Source organism: Phasianus colchicus, chromosome 4, assembly GCF_987193195.1.
Source record: "Phasianus colchicus chromosome 4, bPhaCol1.hap1.1, whole genome shotgun sequence".
NCBI lineage: Eukaryota > Metazoa > Chordata > Aves > Galliformes > Phasianidae > Phasianus > Phasianus colchicus.
The window spans coordinates 40,074,577-40,096,028 of NC_143439.1; the positions used below are offsets into that span (position 1 = coordinate 40,074,577).

Here is a 21,452-nt window from a genome sequence, read left to right on the forward strand (position 1 = left end):
TGCATAGATTCTCATACTGATAACTGCAAAGAACAGCCTTGCAGCTGCCAAAGACTGATACCAAATCCTTTATCAGAAACGCTTTGTGTCTGTATTCAAAGCACACCTATTACAAAGAGGAGGAAAAGACGAGGAAAATTTTTGCTTCCATTACTCTTACAAACTGACATATTTTACAAATAGCATTTGATTTTACCCTTCTGTGTGTACCACTACTGAGTGGCAACTTTCTGAGCAAACCTTTGCAGCTGGAAAAACGTGTTTTGAATAGAAGAAAGAAGAGGACGAAGTGGAAGGGCCAAGGACATGAGGCGCCATGCTGAGCTTTTAGTTGTGGGCATACCAATTTTTTGCCAAGGGCCGAGTCATGTCTGAGCATGCTGGCCATGGGTAGATAAATAGCCATCCGTGCTGGAGACTGCAAAGTGCAAAGTCCTGGTCAAGAAAACAAGCTGGGCTGTGGTGGCCATAAGAACTCCCCTGGTTGAAGCAAGAGGACTCCTTACCTCAGGTTGGTTATTAAGCATCCCAGCCAAGCTGGGCCATGTCATCAGTCCGCTGAACAACACATCAAATGCCAGCTCCATTTGTGCTTGCAAATTAAGCATAATTGTAGGAGATGACTCAAACACGGCTACTATAGTCACCCTTTGCCATTTGGGCAGGAGCTTCTAGAATAAAACAATTTTTAGGTGCTCCTTTGTCATGAAAGAGTGTTCCAAAAGGGAGTGGGCCTTGCCATGGCAATGGAATGAAGCTGCACACAGCAGTGCTAGCTGCACAGAAGGCTGGTCCATGGCCATGCTCCCAGAACCACAGCACAGGCGCTGCTTTAGAAAATAGGCTTTCATACCAGTCCCTTTGACTACACCTTCGAACAATAAGAAAGAATGTTTTCATCGAATAATGAAGCAAACCTGCTGGGATTGATACCTGTAATAATGAAGAATGACTCCCTTTTTCTCTTCAAAGTAACTGCAGCGAATAGACATCTTTTTCATTTTTTAAAAAATTTTGTTCTCCCCTGTATCAACAGCATCGCCTGGCAAAAACCTCAGGGACTTCTACCAGGACCATCACATTTTTTAACAAGGGTAAATGTAGAAAGGTGCTGTTGGCTTTGACTCTAGGAAGGCTGCCGATGCTGCTGACTCACACACGGAGCAGCTGGCTTCACAGTGAGCTACTTGCTTTGAGAAAAATAATTTAAGCTTCTTCCTACAGCTTGTTGGGAAATGTACATTTTCAAAGCAGCTTTTGATTTTTTGTTGTGTAACTTACTGCTGGACGAGTCAAATAGTAATAAACATACTTTACACTTGCATAGTCCCTTCTGTTTGAGGATCTCAGCGACTTACCAACAGTGGCTATTTATTTCCCTTATTTTACAAGTATTATACTCTATGTCATACCTGGAGAATCAGTGGGAGGCTTGGGCTATGCACAGAAATTGCACCAATGTAATTGCACATTAAATGTATTTATGAAAAAGTCTTTAATTAATTTGATGTTTTTCCATGCCTTCTACTTTATATTCCACTTTAAGCTTCTAAATACATTTTTTTTCCCCCTGTAAAAGTGCGTCTATTAAGTGTTAAAGGTGAACTTTTTTAACTCAAGTAATTACATAGGCACAAATGCTTTGTACAAATGCAGCTATGTCATTATAAAGATGCATTCCCTAGGCATTGGCTATTCGCTTTCCATAAAGAATACCTACAGCAATTTAAGCACTTTTATACCAATGTAATACGCTGAAAGGATGAATATGTCAAGGGTCAGAGAACTGGAAAGAAAAACCAGTCTAACACTGGTAAACAGAAAAGACTTCAGCAGGCTTTTTATCAATTTAGCTTAACTCAATTTCTGTAGCAGTCACACTTACACTGCTTTGGGAAATTGAGTCCATTTAACTAAATAGATTTTGAAGCTCATTTAATTAGTCTGGTGCTGTTTGCAAATACAAATGATCCCTAACCATTGGGAGCCCAGCCGGAGCATTCTGGTCCCACACGCCTTGCTCCAACCTTCTGGAAATCCATTTGTGCCAATAACCACAGGAGACTCAAAGGCACGTCACTGGGGTTGAATAGTCTTCAGAATATCTGAATGTGTGGGATCACCTGGCTTAGGTGGTTAACTGTGACATAGCAGAACATCTCTTTTTACAGCAAGAATTCAGCTGCTGCAATTTACCTCGGGAAAAAACTGTTTGCCAAGGGATGGGGTAGGAATGAAGAACCTCAGACCTATGACAGATAACTTTTCTAAACTATTTCCAACTCCTCTCCCCAGGGATGAACACACCTCTCAAAATATTTATGAGCATATATACACATGCATACTACACAAAGTGGGAATTCAGTATCATAACCATAGGCATTCTGAAATCCTGTTTCTGATTTTACCTGGAAAGCCCTTGGCCAGGGAACTAGCTTATTTCAAAGACAACTTTGCTCCTTGTGGTGTACAGTAGGTTACAGCTTCACACAGAGAGAATTTTGTAACTGCATCCCCTTTTTGGTCCCTAATAGATTTTACCAGCTTTCTAGTCATACTGAAATTGTATTATTGTTTCATTTTTAGCAGATAATGAAAATGTTTTATTCTGTTACTTGCAGAAAATAAAATATCAACATTAGAAAGAAAGGGGGAAAAAAAAGCCTTTTCCATTTGTATTTTCTCCAGCTGCCTGCATCACTATTTTCTCTTCCCTGCAGGTAACTACATAAGATGGTGGAGCAGCTGAAGGTGATATTTCTGGGCACACTGATACTTATCCAGTTGGGTCATATTTACAAAAACATTTACAATTATCCTACAAAGAAACTGCTTTATGCCATTAGCTGCTGAGGTCACAGCTAATGGTACATATTTTGAGACTGCATCAAGGTTAGTGAGATTTTGAGACATGCACACACATTTAATAAAGTGAAGATTGCATAAAGTACATCAAAACTGCTCGTTTCTTTAATGCATAATATTTTAATCTGGCATCACTTGCTTCTAATCTATAAAAGCTCTTTACTTTCTCCTCTGCACAGTGCTTTTAAAAGAAGCTAGGGTCATGTAATTATGTAGTCCTTCTGAAAGCCTAGCCACATGATGTGTCCCCATATCATCCTGTTGCAATGAACATGACAGGTTGAGCATAATATACAGTAATAGCCCATTTTCCCCTTTTGGTTCCAAAGTCAATGCCCTTTAAATTGCATGTAAGAAAAGAAGAGGGCACTCATTCAACTGCTATCTTTCTTTCTCTACTTTGATGGTTTTATCCAGTGTAGTGACAGTGAAGTTGTAGTAACCTCTTGGTGGCAACAGGCTCTGAACTGCAGAACTGTGAAAGATGAATAGAGACTAATTCTCAAATGTAGAGGCCTAAAATTTGATGGAAGCAGTTCTTAGACAATTTAAAGTAAGCAGATGGTGCATAGTGACACAAGAGTTTACAGGAACAGCTCTTTGCTCCCAACTATATGTATATACATATGCTAGATGAGTTCTAATATTTAATAAATCAAGTCCAGCAAGCTAGTCATTTTTTCCCATGCCAGTCCCAAATAACAGGCATCTGATTAGTTCTGTTCTTAATTCTGAAGATGAGATTTTTCAGTGGTAATTCAGTATCTTCCTCTTTCTCTGGCTTCAAATGCTCAGAATTGCTTGCTGAGTTTCTTTGCTGTTTTTAGAGCAAATTCTTTATGACAAGCAGAATGTGAAAATGCTCAAAGCTTTCAAGTCATAATGTTAACTAAGACGCAACTACATAGGTCTTCATATACTCCCTATCATGGAAAAGCAGTCACTTTTACAAGAAGGAAATTAGGAGACTTAAATTGACTTACAGTTTTGAATTTCTCCCTCCAGTGCCCATAGGCCATGGCTGCACAAGCTGCTAGTAGTTCTTTCTTTGTGTGGGAGCAAAGTTAAGGGTACAAATATAACCTTGAAGTAAATCCCATATTCCTACTGTTTAGGACTAAACCTCCATGCTCATTTAACATGTTTCTAATACAGATTTAATAGAGAAGAAATGACAATAATAATCTTTGTATTGCAGCTGCTGTTAATTGTTTCTCTCCCCTACTATTTTGCAGAAATTCCAGCACATAAACAAGGAAATGTCATCTCTAATTTATAGTGGATAAAAAAAAAGGGGGGGGGGAGGAAGGGGGGGAAGTGCATAATAACATCCCCAGAACTGCAAAAAATGTTTCAGGCAGAATGTGTCCAGCTTCTTCTATTTGCTCTTCTAGAGAAAGACCTTCAAGTCTGCAGTAAGTATGCTGAAGGTCAGATATGATATCAGGCATCCTGGAGATAATGCACAGTAATTTATTTTCCTGCTAAAGAACTAATTATTGGCAAGTTCATGGTGGGCTAATAAACAAGAAGCTCAAGGTTTTGTGACTGATTATTTACTTGGGTATTATCTCAGATCTTTCCTGAGTGTATAGGTTAAATAGGGAGCCTCTCTCATTTCTATCCTTGAACATGAGTGTATGATATTCTATAATTAAGATTGAAACTGTGTTTTCATTTTAAATTAGATTCCTGACTTTTGCTAACACTGTTAGAAAGGTCTTGCCTTAGTTTAAACATGCATATCATCTACATGGGATGGAAGAAGATGGAGGAGTAGGATAACCTGTTGCTACAATTTGGATGGGGATTAGAAGAGGCAATTTTGACATTATGCAATCTTTTGAAGTTAAGGACTTTGACCTTTTAGCTAAATCTTATGCCTGTCTTTAGTATCTTAGAACTTTAATGCTGGGTTTCTTATGGATGTTTGACAGCAAAAATAAACACACGTCTAGCACTGCAATTTGCTAGTTTGTGTATTTGCAAATTCCACATTTGCAGTGCCTGAATAGATTTCCTGGGGTTTGCTTTGTAGCTGGCAAATGAGTTTTGTTTTGTAGAGCAAATGAGTTACAGTAAGAGTTGAAACAAGGACAGGATGGCACTGAAGAGGGAATGCATGGCAAGCAGCTTGGTGAAAGAAAACATGGTTAGAATGCATCCAGAAGAGGAGTCAGAAACTGTTGGAAAAAAGGCTTGTGGAAAGCAGGAGTTACCTGAATGGATGTTGTGATGCACCAAAATCCTTGGCAGGTCTATAAGCTCCTAAGTAAGGTAATGTATTCTCTGGCTTATTTTTCAAAACAGTCTAGAGATCTTAGCGTGCTCACTTTTCATTAAAACTAATGGGGAGGGGACATTTTTTCTGAAGTGACTGGGGTGGGAAAAAGCAGTTTCAATGTCCCAGGCTCTGCTTGTGGATCTGCACTTCTGTTTTATACTTAGAGCTTTCATCTGCTTTGAGTAGGAGCTTTGTTAAGTATGAACTCTCAGTAAGCAGTTGCAGACGACCCACCAGAGTGGATTGGTCTTCAGCTGGGGATTTCTCATGTTACTACAATAAAAATAAATAAGAGTCATAATTCTGAGATGTGTACATAAACTCCCTTAGCTGCTACATCATTACATAGAAGTGGGGTTAAAAATAAAATATCACAACTCTTTATTCATATCAAATAACAATAGTGTAGAAAACTTCCTCTAGGAACAGATGAGATGCACTCTTAAAACGAATGAAACTCTCCCTCAAAGGCTCAATGCAACTGGCCATGTGGATATATCATTACACTGACAGACTGAACATATTATAAGTTCCTTCTTGACCCACGTGCTCTTAATAAAAGATTTTATTTCATTCCTCCGCACACATAGGCTTCTGTTGCAATCTCCCTCGAGTGAGCTTTGCTTACCTCCCAGAGCCTGAAAAACGTTCCCCTGCTCTCTGCACACTAATCTTCTCTGGAAGACCAGAAGTCCTCATCAAACTTCTCTGCTCTGTAACTCCTTGCTGAATGCTGGCTTTCAAAACAAGCCAATAAGGGAAACAAATGCTTATCCCATCAGAAAGTTCTGGCATGTTATATTAAACAAACAGGGCATGTGCAGTACATGTATGTTCCAGGAAGAAAGAATTCTTAGTATCAGATTAACCTTGCTTTCCACTTCAGATCTGTATACAAATAGCACAGGGGTGGAAAAGGGCAGTAGTTAACCGCTTAGTGAACCAGTAGGACAAACTGCATCTCCTTCACGTCCTTAAGTCACTGTGGCTGTAAGAGGCAACCTTATGAACTTAACTCTGACTTTTATACAAGGATTTCAAAAAATTTAGCAACTACAGAAGCAACACATCAATTCACTCTCAACTAGCAGGGGGCCTTTTTTTAACAAGAAATGGAATTACAGTTCTGGTAATAACAACTTCTTCATTGCAAAACTTCCTATTTCTCAAATGGTGAATCCAACTAGGTTTCTGTGCACATAAGTTATATGGTTCTCTTACAGTGTAAGAGTGAGAAGGGAGCTGGTCCAGTGATGCCCTTAGTGGCAGGTGAGGATTTTTTTAATCTTTTCTACCATTCTTTAAGTGATAGCAGCCTGCCTCAGTCTTTTCATGATAATTTATTTAAAGGAATAAAGGAAAACTCCACACTGCATCTGATTATGCTTAACCCAAGGAAATTTCCTTTTGGCTCTGTTAAATGATGGGTTTGTAATCCATACTGTGACAGTATAAAGTGAACAGTTTTTACTAAACAGAGCAATGGTACTATTTATAGAACTAGATAATCTACAGTCCTCAAGTGACATGTACTTCAGTATTACCTTGCTGCTGTAAGACAGCTAAACCTATGATTTGAAGAAAAATTAAAAGCACAGCTAAGCCAGCCTTTATGAAAAGCCATAGTGGCCTGTTTAAGCTGAGAGTGAGCTGAGGAAGGGACACTGGTTATCTTCTCCTGAGTATGCTGGTGCCAACTTGCTCAGCACGAGCATGATCTCAGAATTTCAGATTTCAGAAAATACATGCTTTACCAGCATGGACAGGCACCCTCACTCATGTCTACAGACTTTCTGAGCTTATTTATTGAAGTTAAGGATAAAAGAGACCTGAAAACTGCCACCTGAGACCATCAGCAGACAGGACACAGATGAAACACTTTGAGCATGGACATGTTCAAGATTCTTCACCAAGAGAAGGTGGTTGAGTATGGAACATGGCATCAAATAATAGCCAGAGATCAACGAGCATCTGGACAACACTCTCAGATGTATGGTCTGATCTGGCTCTGTGGAGCCAGGAGCTGGACTCAATGATCCTTCTGTGTCCTTTACAGCTTGGATAATTCTATGATACTATGATACAGCAGCTAATATTTTTGACCTCAGGTGTGAAAAAGCGAGAAGACAGCTGCACATCACCACTCATGCAGGGAGCCTCCAGCCAACACAGTTAACTCACTTTATAGGGTGTCCACCTCTTCCTGGCCAACAGCAGCAGTTTATGCAGAATGCAGAGCCAAATTTCAGCCACCAGACACTTTTCAGTATCACACAGGTATCTTGCCACTACTGGGCATAGCAAAACACTTCACACTGTACTTTGCTCTAAAGATGCTTGTCCCATCATCTTATTTGTGCTGAAGTGTGAGGCGATGGTGCAGTGTTGTGCTTGCTTGGTGTCCGCACAGAACACCCACAAAAGTCATTAAGTGGGATGAGGGGAGGGCTAATTGCAGCATTTCAGTTTATAGCAATCCCCTGTGAGATGCAGTGTGTGCCTTTGAAAGCGTTCTTCATTGCACCAAAGTATTTACTGCAGTTCTTGTACTTCAAATGGGAAATAATGCAACTATAGAGGCAGTAACGCAACTAGTGTGGGTGGTAGCCAGCCAATTCTTCTTACACCTACACCATATTTTGTTCCAGAAGATCATATTAATGCTGTTATGGGAATTACAAAATTGTTTTAACGGCACCTGCTAGGCAATATTGTGTATGGGGAAACTTAAAATAGTAATGACCACTCTGAATTGTCACTACAGCTACTCTTCTTCAGTTCAGCTTTCTGTCTCTCTGCAGGCTTTCTAGTTTAATGACTGTTCATCCTTTCATGTTAACAGAAAAAATACTAACTACTGAATAAGAGAGTGTGTGTGTGTACTAGCAAGATCATTAATCCGAATAAATGTGACAGCTGAGTTGCACAAGAAATGCCACAGTTAGCGGTAAGCACAAACTGCAGCTTTGGGTGCAAAATACTGTAATTACAAGGGATGGAGAGAGCTCCACAGTTTTTATCCCCACAGAAATCAATATCAGTGCAGACTGCTGCTCTTTGCTGGAGCAGGGGCAGTCTGATGAAAGAGCTTATTGATTTATCCAGCTGATGCTACTGTAGTGAATAATAGACTGAAAGAGAAAGAGCTTGCAAATTAGACTCATTCAACTCAACGTTTTCCAGGATACCTTTTATACACATAAACATATAGAGATGTATGTTTACAAGTGAGTTTTTGTCAAAGCAACAGCCTCATGGTAAGTTGGGCCCATCCAGTAACTCTTTGATCCCAGCTGCTCACACAATGCAGTCACTGAGGTCTGCCTCAGAGCAGGAAGCACCAGAGCACCCAGAGACAGGATCTGGCCATAGGGCAGGCAAGCAGCCGGCCAACGCAGCCTCCTGAAAGGCTGAACACAGAGGGCACGTGTTTGTGGCACTAAGTGGCACCCACCAGCATGACAGCTTTGAGATCTCTGGTAGGTCCAGATGTTCCCAGGCAGGGGAAATGCCAGCTTCAGGCCAGCCCTCACCAGTCTCATGTGCAGTATTTTAGGAATGAAGAGGTCCATGTTCCTTCCTTGCTTATGGGCAGATCTGCTATGGATCTAGACTCACATCAGTGAAAATATAAAAGAGACAGAATGGTTTTGCATAAACTGCAAGGAAAGAAAGAAAGAGAGAAAGAGAGAGAGAACAGTAGGCACACTGCCATAAAGTGCAGCAAATCAATCTTCCCAGAGGTGATGGATCTGGAAGCAGCACTGTAGGTTTTACAGGTGTATGAAGCCCCAGGAGTACGAAGACACCACTAAAACACTGCCATTAAATTCCAGCACTGAAGGATGATCATGGCCCCTGGAGCCAAGTGGGTCAATATGTGACTGAATATTTTTCATTACCATTTTTATATACATATATATGAAGCAGAGTAAGATTCACAATAACCTCACATTCTCTCCCACTGAAGGCTTCTGCTTTATACTCAGCATCCACTTTCACAAATAAAATGCAATATACCATCAACAGATAAATGAGATCCCTATAGGGCTTTTATTCTGCTGTACTATTATATCTATTCTTCTACCAGATTTCTGCTTAAATGGCTCTCTTTATGCACATACACAAAGATGACATACACCTGTCTAAATATAAACTGATAGTAAAGAGCTCTTCTGTAGAGGGGATGCATCTTTTCTTCCTAATTTACCATAATGACTTATTCATACCACTGGAGCTAGAGGTGCGTTAACTTTCCCACTATGATAGTCGCAAAGATGTTTTACAATAAAACAGGGGAAAAAAAATCCAGCCATGTCTTTGGAAAATAAAAAGCCTAAAGCTCTGAATCTTACCTTTCTATATTCCTCTTAAAAACAAATATTGGAGAGCTACACTTTTTATGCTGTTGACATTGACTAATAGCATTTCACATGATGAAAGTGATGGTGCAAGTCACACTGAAGAAGTGTTTTTGGTAAATCTGGAAAACTTGGGGCAAAATAACTGACATAGACTATCACAAGAGGTTGTTGCCAGGACAGTAGCCACCTACTCAGGAAGTAGACCTATTAGTTTAGTGGTGTTACTTATGTGGCATTGGGACTACTTCAGTCAGTAGTCATCTGTCAGAGAGAATAAAAATTCCTGACTCTTTTTTCATTAGAAAACTCTAAGCATATTATGATCTGTTTGGGCAGTGAAGAGCTGAGGCTCAACAGAGAAGAAGGAAGAAGTGTCTCATACTCTTCAGGAGAGAAGTTATTGTACTCAGGTTATTCTAACAAAATGCAAAGAGAAGTTTCAACATACCAGCAGAATGGAGAAGATTTCATTTTTAAGAATGGATGAGAAAGACATAGAAGATATTGCTTGCAAAAAAGTCAGAATCACAGCACAAGCGTACTCTTGCTTTCATCTCAGTCTTATTAGTCCCTAAGACAGGACCACGGCATGGACAGACACAGACTTGAACAGATCTCAGTACTAGAGCAGACCTTCATGATGCTACTGCATAAATTATATGAAGGTTGTATAGGTAACAGCTGTCAGGAGATATATGATGACAATAGCAGGTTTTTCTATGGCTACATCTTTCCTGGACCCCAAAGCTGATGCAGCAGCACTCACCCTGCATGCAGAGCCCGTCGGTGCAGTTCTTGGACTGTAGCACCAGTCCCTCGCAGTCCTTGCCTCCATTCTTCGGGGCCGGGGCTGTGCACTCCCTCCGGCGCCAGTGGGTACACTCTGTGCCACAAGTGGACCACTTACTCCAGGATGTCCATTTGCCATCCACTGAGACAAGGAGAAGACACAAGGTGTTAGGGGAACAGGTACACAAAGGGATGTGTGGGACCAAGCCAAATCCTTGCTCTTCTTGGGATAACTCTACCTGGAATTTTCAGTTATCGTAGCAAGGAAGGACTCTAAGCCATGCCAACACGTGAATCAAGGAAATGAACCAGCCTGTATTTTTAAAAGTCCTATTTCTGTCCCAGCATCATTTCTGCTCTTCCTCTCCCTTTTTAGAAACATGTCAGCAGTTTATCTATGCTCAAAGTGTGCAAGTTGGCAATCTGTGATTTTTTTTCCTTTTTTTTTTTAACACAGAGGTTAAAATTAAACTTGGCCAGCAGCTCTTCCCTAGAATGAAGATATTTAATTTTAAATATTTGATATTAAAAGAACTATTTAAAGGCACTGATATATTTCACACGAATAGAATCAGGAATGCATTTAGCACCTTTCAAAATCCCGCAAAGATTTTCAAAAGCAAAATGTGAAAGAGTCAATGAACTAATAACTAAATTATTCCAGTAACAGAGCTTGAGACAGTAGACTGCAACTTGGAATAATGAGAAGAGGTGAGATTTTTGCTCATTTGAACTCCTTTGACCCACTCCTACGACTGTCTTGGATGGCCAAGCTTCCTAAGTTGAAGGTGACACCATAGTGATACTAATTTCAGTGGTGCAGCCAACATAGGAGAGTACTAGGCAGTAGGACAGATGGCAGAATGTTGTCATGGAAAGGCCACAAACTACCCTTTGTCTCCTAAAACAATTTTGTAATTTTCATAAGTTTGCATTTAAATACCTTTTAAAGGTATTGTATTTGAAGTCAGGTAAATGTGCCTGAAATTTGGCATCCGCTCTTCACATGTCTCAAATGACGCACTTGCTGTGACAGCTGGACTGAACAAACATTACAAATTTATTTGCATCACCGTTACTTTGTGGACTCAAATTCCTGTCCTGTTCCAGAGCTTTCAGGCTTTATCTCCCACTGTCTGAAGCTCTGAGCGTTCTCCAAATCCCCTGAATTACTAAGGCTGAGACAAGGTCGCAATCTGTGTGCAAAAGTGGGACCAAATCCCTTGCTGCTTGATGTAATGTGTGCACTATTTTATCTACTTACATAACACAATTTCCTATTCATTCACTGAAATGCTGGATTTATTAATAAAGAGAAAGAAGCTTCTGTGACTAGCGGCCTTCTCCTGGAATGACTGGTGCCAGAAAAAAATCATGCATTGAGAGCTATATGCTGTTCATACCTTACCTGGACACAAGGTGGTGCAAGCTATTTTCTGAACATTTTGCCCCTCACAGAAAGCTCCCCCATTGAGTGGGGCAGGGTTAGTGCAAGTCCTTGTGCGCTTCTGGAAGCCTCTCCCACAGCGGCTGTTGCACACTGACCACTCAGTCCAGGTAGACCAGCCTCCATTCACTGGAAAGCAAGAGGAAGAGTGTGACTGCATGAAAGCTATCCTGGAGATAACTTGCACTGCACCTCTTTGTTGGATTTATCCATCATCTACGAACACTGAGACACTCTCATGCTTTCAACAGGAAGAGTTGGAAGTGATGATTTATCTTTCTTTTCCAGATGGTGATTTTGGGGTGTCAGGGCAACTCCACTCACCCCAGTGTAGTAACAGCCGGTGCGTATGAATGTCCGAGCACCTCCATGACAAATATTTAAGCTGTTCAGAGTGAGCTCACACTATTTTTCATTTTGGACTTTGGGGAGATATTTATCCTTGGGAAGATGTTTCTGCCCACTCTTTTCCACCTGCCTCAGCTTCTAGTTTAGATAGAAGAATGATGTGGATGGAGAGGGAACTGTGCCACTCTATGTATTAATGGCATCATCAGGGTACGGATAACATACCAACCGTTTAAATTCCCCAGCTCCCAAATATCTGTGGTATAACACAACCCTTAAGAGGATATAATATCAAAACCCACACAAGTGGCTGCTCCTCTACATACGTTCTTGACTTCACTGTTCAAAAAAATACTGTATATAAATGAGGAGGAGTTCAAGCATGCCTATATGTCTATGCTTTTGCATTCACCACAGTTACAAAACATAGTGCTTTTGCAAGGTCCATCTCTCAATATCACAAACACTGCTAATCAACTCAATTCAGCTGTTTTTCTATAAAATCTGAACTAAAAGGCCCTCATTGTAACTTCAGGGAAGCAACTGCTTACAATTAAATCTAACTGCTAGACTGAATATGAAATGAATATTAGGGATAATCATAGGGATTTCTTCCCACTTGTCTATCCTATAATTAAGCTGATTGTAAGGAACACCAGGATAGTCAGCTGGCATGCTGTCAGATCAGGTTTTGTTCTGCAGGAAACCCCAGCTTGGGAAGCATTGTAGCGATGGCTTACTGGGGCAGGAACTCAAGCTGTGGGGAAAAACAGGACAGGCTAGAAGAGACCCCAATAGAAAAACTGGGCTGGCCAAAGGAGGGCCAACCTCATTATCAGATCAGGGCTGTTGTGTAGAATAATGCTATTCAATACTTTCTACTCCCCTTATTTATTTCCAAGCCAGGTTGTGTTCCTATGAATTGAAGCCATAGAGTGCTTTGCGAATTTGACATCAGAGTATGCTTTGGTAATAGGCATCAAAAATAGGTTGATTAGAAAGGGATAAGAAGATGGGTGAGTCCGTTGAACAGACACTCTTACCAGTACATGGAAGCACAGATTTCATTTTAGTTTCACTCTTATTTCTGAAAAGCATCAGTGAGAGAATGAAATGTATGGGTAGAAAGCAAGGTGTGATGCTAGAGGAAGCCTCCATGTAGCAATTTGAGTGCTAGCAGCATTAAGAGTTGCATACAGGCATGTTACATTTCTAGAAGCCTCCCTCCTGATTGTTCACCCCTGTGCCGCAGGAAAAGGCATCACTTACCATAGACGATCACAGTTGCTGTAGTGCTTTTCCTTTTGGCCACAATGTTTTTGGCAACACAAGTGTAGTTGGCTGTGTCAGAAAGCCGGGCTTGCTTGATGATTAGATTATGATCAATGGTGATGTAAAAATTTCGGTCTTCCACGGGATCAATCACCTCTTCATTCTTCAGCCACTCCACCTGAGCGATTCAAAGGGCAGAAGGGGAAAAACTGAATCAGCACTGGTCACACCACAGTGGGTACAAAATCTGCCATCTTCTTGCCCATCTCTGAGAGAGTTATGAAGCACACTACAAAGGACTCACCTGGTGCACACTGCCAACTGGAAGGTGGCACCATGGCAGGAGTATGGAAGAGTAATGTTGACATCTACCTTTTTCTTCAGGCTCACTATCTCCCACCGTTACTCTCACTGAATGGCTTGCCTTCAAAGTATTAATGCATTTTCAGAGTCGGCCAGCTGCTGTGTGTGCTTTCAGAGCATGAGGCATGGGATATGGAATAGGATAACTAAGGTTTCTATCTACATGCAGAACATTCCCTTACACCTGAAACCTAAAAAAGACCAAGTCTCTCACCCAATCTTTGTACATCTCATCTAATAGTGCAGTAACCTTGTATGCATCTGCACAAGTTGTAACACGGTGAGGCCACATAACAGATAGACAGCAAACAGGCCAAAATTTTCTAGTACACATGCACTCATGCATATATGTCTGCTATCATTCTGCTGTAGTCAGGGTTAAATGAAACAGAGACAGTTACCAAGGAAATAGGAGCTCAAAAAGACTACATCGGTGCTTAGATTTCCTTTTTCTTTATATAAGCTGTATTTCATTTTAATAAAGTGTAATTTCCTTGGTTACACATAAAAATATTTTTATATGTGATTTTTAATCCAGACAATGTTCTTTTTATTGCCTTCCCAAAGAAACACCCTATTATATCCCAGCTGACTGCTGTGAGCCACCCTTATGTAATTTGGCTGAAAAACTAGTAGCTTGTTTTCCTTTGAACAGAGTGTGCTCTGAAGGAAGGGACTGGGGACCTGGATGGATCAAAGCAGGGCCTTCGTGTCTCTGGATCATTTCAGCTTGTGCCCAGAGTTAATGAAAGGAAGAAAAACATAAACACAATCAGCCTGCTGGGCCCAAGAGGTGCTATCTGCCAAGGCCTGCTCTCTCAAACTCCACTTTGATGCGCTGCTTGACAGCCACATATTCTGAAATCATCCCAAAACAAGTGATGCTAAAAGTCCTGCAGAAATTAATAGGAATGGATGAGAAATAAAAAGACATAAATCTTTGGAAGCTGTGTTTCTATCACTGCAGCGTTCATGTTTTATCTGCCATGGAAGACACAAATTCTTGGTCATAACCTGGTTTTGCTTGCCAGGATGATTGAAATTGTTCTTCCTTTCCGGAATCCCCATGGCCATCAAGTATAATCAAGATGGACAGACTCTTGTTCAGTCAGTGGCAATCTCTGGCTCTTTTCCCACATGCAGGTCAAGTCTGCATGCAACCCAGACTGAAAAAACAGCCAGCAGCTCACCTCTCCTCCTGCAGAAGGTTGCTACTTAACCCCCATCTCTCACACAAATCAAGCATCTTTCTGTTTTTTCAGTCCTACTCTATCTCTGGGATGGAGTGTTTGGACTCTAAAAGATGCTACACACAGTGCCAGAGCTGTGCACTCCAACACCTTCAGACCCACCACTACTTTTTCTGTGATCTGCACATTGAGAAAATCAGGACATCGGTGAGGACAGGACTACACTTGTATCGTGGTCTGAGGCTCAGCTAACAATTTTCCTGGTATAGCCATGTAAGTATGTGCACCAGCCCTCCTCGCCAAGAGCTCTGTATTCAATAAATACCAGCACTCTGCAACACTCTCTCTCTCTCCACAAAAGCACACACATGCATATTCAGCTTGAGTCTCAGCTGATTAGACAAAATTAAAGCTATGAGCATTAAATTCCCTTTCATCCCTGCAAGAAAACTGAAGAGGATATGAAAATAAGAGTTGCCAATATCAGAAAAAAAAAAAAGAGGCTCTACATAATTCAGTATACTGCCTCTAGCTCTTTGTCAAATCAGCTGGGAAAAAGATCCTCTTCACCTAATGGCTTACAGAATTTGCTAACAATAAAACATTAAGCTTGCAGAACCACAGGATTTATTTTTTCTTCTGAAAAATCTGCTTTGCCAGTACATTGGTACTGTGTGTGCATGTCTAAATCTCATCTCTTTTACTAGGTACTTCTTGAATATAATCCAACTCATTCTTGTGTTGATATCTGGGTTTTAACGATGTAATGAGTCTGTTCACACAGCAAAGTATCACAAAATCTGAAGGGAGGAACTGAAGAGAAAACATCTGAGACAAGAGAAGGGATGCTTCTTTCTTACACATTTTAGCCATTAGTATAAAGAGCAACACAGAAAAGAGCACACTGCTCCTGCAATAATTAGCTCTTGTGTTTTCTCTTTCAGTCCTTGTACAAATGTTAACCAATTAAAGCACATTATAACATGTAAATAAGAATTCTGTTAGTATATATTTTCAGTTGCTAATGGCCTATTTTTTTTTTTTTCTGAAGCTACTCACCCACTGGCTGCAGCGCTCAGCACTCCTGACAAGAGGCAGGTTTGAGTTGCAGTGTAAGCAGATCTAAGGAAAGCAGGGCTGTTTTCATGTACATATAAACTGATCGGGTGTCAAACACAAAAGAGAGCAAAGTGGAGTGAGACAGTATGACTTGTGAATGACAAGTATGCAAACTGTTATTACTGAAATTAAAAGCAACACTCTCTTGTGATGCCATGTTATTCCCCAGGGTGTAGCCCTCTCGCTTTGTGCCACAGACCTGCGCTCTACCAGGTGAGCAGGCAGAGGTGAAGTGAGATGCCCATGGGCATTCTGAGATCCACAAGATGTCCATCTTCAGGGTCAGGCTAAACCAAGCCCTTGTGACTTTGTTTTTCAATGTCTTCTCTGAAGAAGACATTTCTGGAGGAGATGCTTGCTATTCCTAGATACTGAGAGTATGCATTTGCTGGCTATAGTCACAAAGATTCTTTAACAGATATCTCCAGTACCTGAAGGGGGCCTACAGGAAAGCTAGGGAGGGACTTTTATAATGGCATGTAGCAGCAGGATGAGGGGAAATGGTTTTAAAATGGAAACGAGTAGATTTAGACTAGATATTAGGAAGAAATTTTTTACCGTGAGGATGGTGAGACACTGGAGCAGATTGCCCAGTGAGGTCGTGGATGCCCCCTCCCTGGAAATTTTCAAGGTCAGGCTGGATGAGACTTCGGGCAACCTGGTCTAGTGGGAGGTATCCCTGTCTCTAGCAGGGGGGCTGGAACTGGATGATCTTAAAGGTCCCTTCCAACCCAAACCATTCTATGATTCTATGATCTAGATCTGTCTATTCAATTAAACCAGACATATCTCTCCAACTATTACTCATAAATGCATGGATAGCTGTGCATAGGTATAGAACAAGCCTGAGCATAAGTTTTCCTTCATCTAACAGCAAACATTTAATCAGCCACAATACTGCCATAAAGGGTGTTTAAGTTTTCTCTCCTGGACATGCCAGCTATGGAAAATAACAACACTCACTCAGCTTTCATAAACATCAGCCCTCCAGAACAAAGCCAGAATGAAATTCTTATCTCTATTGCCAGTTTCCTAGTTCAGGTAATTTTACTTTAGACGTCTGTAAGCAGAGGAGTGAGCGCAGCGGATGAGCTTACAGTCCCTGCAGTTGCTCAGAAGGTACCTCCCAGCCTGCCATAAGACCCAACTGTCCCTGTGAGCAGCCGAGGACGCACAACCCAATGTGGCTGTAATTCAGAGCAGTGTACTTTGTAGTGTCTGTGCTGCCATCCTGCTCCCTGGTGAGAGACAGATGTGTTGACTCTAATTATTCACTGATTGGTATCGGGAGATACATTAACATAATTGGCACATTTGTTCTAATTAACAGTGGGAACCTGCCACATGCCATTCGACATAAGAAGCGAGACCATCGGTGAGAGCAGGAAGCCTGCAGCCACCGGGATGGTGGTACCTGGGGGCTAAGGATAGCCCTGTCCCACTGCAGGATGCTTCAGCAGCCTGAAATAACATAGTTTAGGCAGATCCAACAGCATGCAAAACCTGTCCAGGCTCCTGGGCAGGCTAAATGAGCACAGAGGATATAAATCACACAAGTGATTACATATGCTGGATAACCTATTACGGAAGCTAATTGCTGACACAAATTTAGCCATGCCAAGTTACTAACATTATCAGATACTTAAATCTCTTGGCACACTTTTGTATGCGTGACTGTTTTAGAAGCTGGTAGAGCAGAAGCACAGCTGCTCAAAAAGAACTACAGAATGCAAAAGGGATGTGGACTCCTCTGGTTCTTCCTTTAGCGATCTCAAGAAAATCCAGCAGGGTGCAGGCCCTAGATCCTTCACTACCCTGCAACAGCTTGCCCCAGGCCCATCTTCAGAGCACGGAGCACCTGCCAACACCAGCACTACATTTTCTACCCCTGTAGGCATAGGCAAAATCTCTAGGCACAGACCGACAGAACAAACAAGCTGCAAGCAGCTGGGAGTAGTGAGAGAGTTGCCTCAATAAAAGATGAGTGAGGAACCTGGAACGAAAGATGATTGTGAACCTGCATTCCCCATGGCTTGCAAAACAGCAGGATCACATTCTATCTCATCTCCCAGACACAACAGTGATCCAGGTTATGTTCTTTATATGTCACAGAACTAATAAAACATCTGTGAAGCTAACCACTGATTTGGATACAATGCAAGGTGCCCAAGTGAGACAGAGGAAACTAGCAGTTTTCATACAGGCTATTGGGCCAACAGTTATTTCAGGTATATTGAGATCTGAGTGCCTCTTTGAAGAAGTTACTTGATTTTTGGACTTGCTCTCAGATGTATGCTTTCATCCCATCAACAGGAGGATGCTGTACTTTGCATGCTAGTTGGTTTAAAGTTAAAAAAATCTCTTTCCAAAGAGGCTGAGATTACAGCCATGAGAGACTGCAGAACACATATTGAGAATGAGACAGCAAATGCAAACTGCAGTGACATTTTATTCAGTTGTTCTTTACTTCTGCTGCCAATAAAGGGAATTTGTGTTCCTGCTGTGGAAACGCTTCCTTAATTGCACATATATCTAGCTTGCTGCTTGAACACTAAAATATATACAGAGTGTATGTACAGCTGCTGGATGTCTCTGGCCCTATTACAGCTTCATTTTGTGCACAATGGGGAAGTGAAGCCTCAACAAGGAAACTTCCAAGGCCGTAGTGGGCTGCATGGTTCAAGTAATTGCAGATGGAAAACTTTCTTTCACAGACCTGCAAATTTAAATAAAGATCATGGCATCATTAACTGGAAATGATGGGGGTGCCCGCCCTGTGACACCCAGGAGTTGCTGTGCTCCGTTTCCTGCTGCAAAGAGAGTTTAGGGACAGATGACTCACAGCTCATACATGTTGATTGGTCCTGGGTCCACAAGTCCCAGAGTTTGGAAACAGCTTTAAACAGGTCACTTATGTGAAGTCTGTGGTTCTTTGAATACACTGGAGATGGGCAAATGGACAAATAGATTGAATTATAGGCTTTTCTGGATCACTAAATTCAACAAGGAAGAAGGATGTTGGGGATGAGGGCACTCCTTGAGAACAGCTCTCTTTCTGTCCTCCCTGAAGTTGCCATATGTACAACTTCCCCAATTGATTTCAAAGGTATTTAGGGTTCTGTCCACATTGGACATGTTAATGATAGAAGACCATCAGCTCTAGAAGTACCTAGAAATTCCTGAGCAAAACCCAGCAAAACTTGATCAAATGACTCTTGAGTGATAACAAAGCAAATTTTGGAAACAGCTCTATTAAATATGGAGGCATTAACATTCTTCATGCTTACTGTGAATACTAAGTTCGAAGAAGCTACTGCCACAAGAACTGACCTAGGCAAATGTTATTGCTGGGTGACTGTGAATGCTGAGGAGAGCTCAAGCTCCACAAACTGCTGTCAGAGATAAGCACATCTGGCACTGTGAAGTCTGTAAGGAGCGAAAATCTGTTGGCGTCAAAGTAGGATTTGTGCACCTTGTAGGTGTGCAGAATAGTCTCTCCAGGATATGAGCTATCTTCTCTAAGGGGAGAATTCAGAAATTTTTGTGATGCTCATCTGCTTAACAAAAAATGTTAGTAAAAACTGTCTCCTACACTATATGTCTTCCAAATATGTATCTAAGGTAAATATAAACAAACAAATATACAACCTCATAGTCAGCATATTTCCTAGGGTAGCACAAGACCAACATGCAAGCCTATTCTCAAGGAAGAGGCTGTAAGTTAACTCTTGCTTCTCAGAAGAGAGCTATCCACCAATAGATTTGGGTGAAAAAGGAGCGGAAATGTACAGGACCACACAGTGACTATTATGGGAAGTTTATCCTTACATTTGAAGGACAGACCTGCTCTGCTAGGCCTTATCCAATGGCTCTCCAGGGCAAAATGAATGGACAGTCCTTGGAGCAGCAGTGAGAAAGTAGGGTTCCTTTGTACCAAAGAGCTTTATTCATCTCCCTGCTCCTCCCTGCAGGCAAGGTGAGAACTGGGTATCAGGCTGCTGTATCTTCAACACTGACATATGGACATGAACCTCTTGCCCACCCTTGAAGCTCTGGGTAAATAAGTCTGCTATGTGATACAAGCACTGCAAAGGACAGTGCCATTTCCCAGCTGATCAGTATTTGTACCCACAAACTGCTTCTCTCCCTTCTCTTAAAACTCACTTTCTGTCTGGGAATATAAAACACTGTCTCCATAATGCTCACCTCCATGGAAATGCATACACATGAATTTCAAATAAAGGGATAACTGCAGCAAAGCATGAGCAGTTCTCATGAAACAAAACAAACAGCAGTTGTATCAATAAACAATTAGATAGAGCAGCTACCTGATGCTGCCTACTTGGAGAAATCCCTAGCTTCCAGCTGCTTCCATGCAACAGGAGTGGAATGAATTATGTGCTATAGTTATCTTGACTTGGTAAAAGATCTTGTTATGCCTTTTTACTGAGGGACATTTTGCTTCTTGCCCTAATACCTAATTGAAGACAAGAATACCACGTCATGTTTTAAACTCAGCTGAGTCATTAAACTATACACTGCACCCTGGTCTTCAGTTAAACTCCTCTGTGAAACACTTCAATTATAATTAAAGAAGCAATTATCCCCCTGTTGAAGGTGCAGCAAATCACACATTTCTATGCAAAAGTTCATCTAGCAGCTTATGGCATATTAACCAATCTTACATCTCATTGATACTTTGATCTATATCCTATTTCATTGACCTAATTTGATGTGACTCTGTCTTGGACTATATTTTATCATGTGCAATTTGATGCTGGCATTTTTCAAAAGAACATATTAAATGACCTAGGGAATTAATTGCTAATAGTTCTGCCATTAGTGTTGGAATGCATCAGAATGGGATCCTTATCCACTTCTCAGATTAAGCTTGAAAAAATGCATGCACAAAACAGAGTGAAGCAGAAACGGTTATTTGGGATGAGACCAGGAAGCTGGAGTTGCCTGAAGTCCAGCAGTGAGGAGCAGCAGCAGCAGCAGCTTCTGATGATAAGCAGGTCAGACTGTTTATCTCACTATCTCACTGTCTTGTCGCATTCCTTCCCACCAAGGCAAAGCACAGGTCAAGGAAGCATAGAGGTAGGGCAGGCTTTTTTTTCGTTTACATTTTCATTCATTCTTTCTTTTTTTTTAATAATAATAGTATCTGTGCCTGCTCATTTAGGCCACATATAGGAAAAGGCAAAACATTTCCTCAGGTGTGTCAGAGCCTGCAGGTTGGTTCAGCTTGGTACTGGCTATAATGCTAGGATGGGAGTTACATGCTATGGAGCAGTGGCACAGATGCTGGACAGAGGTATATGGACACAGAGCAGCTGATCTGACTTTCCTAGTGACCAAGCAAACCCTCTGCTTCTTACTTCGTCCCAAGTGAACAAGCAAGATGTGCT

The 21,452-nt window shown here is 41.3% G+C and overlaps 1 protein-coding gene across 2 annotated transcripts in view; it reads right to left on the reverse strand.

Moving 5' to 3' along the window:
• The window catches only part of UNC5C (unc-5 netrin receptor C), a 240,106-nt gene that overhangs the window by 31,154 nt on the left and 187,500 nt on the right, over nucleotides 1-21,452 (reverse strand). For both annotated transcript variants that reach the window (XM_090139303.1, XM_090139304.1), the window contains exons 5-7: nucleotides 13,367-13,547; nucleotides 11,711-11,878; nucleotides 10,280-10,444 (exon numbers count right to left, since the gene is read on the reverse strand). In XM_090139303.1, the coding sequence (XP_089995429.1) occupies nucleotides 10,280-10,444; nucleotides 11,711-11,878; nucleotides 13,367-13,547 (514 nt within the window). The remainder of the gene's footprint in view (nucleotides 1-10,279; nucleotides 10,445-11,710; nucleotides 11,879-13,366; nucleotides 13,548-21,452) is intronic.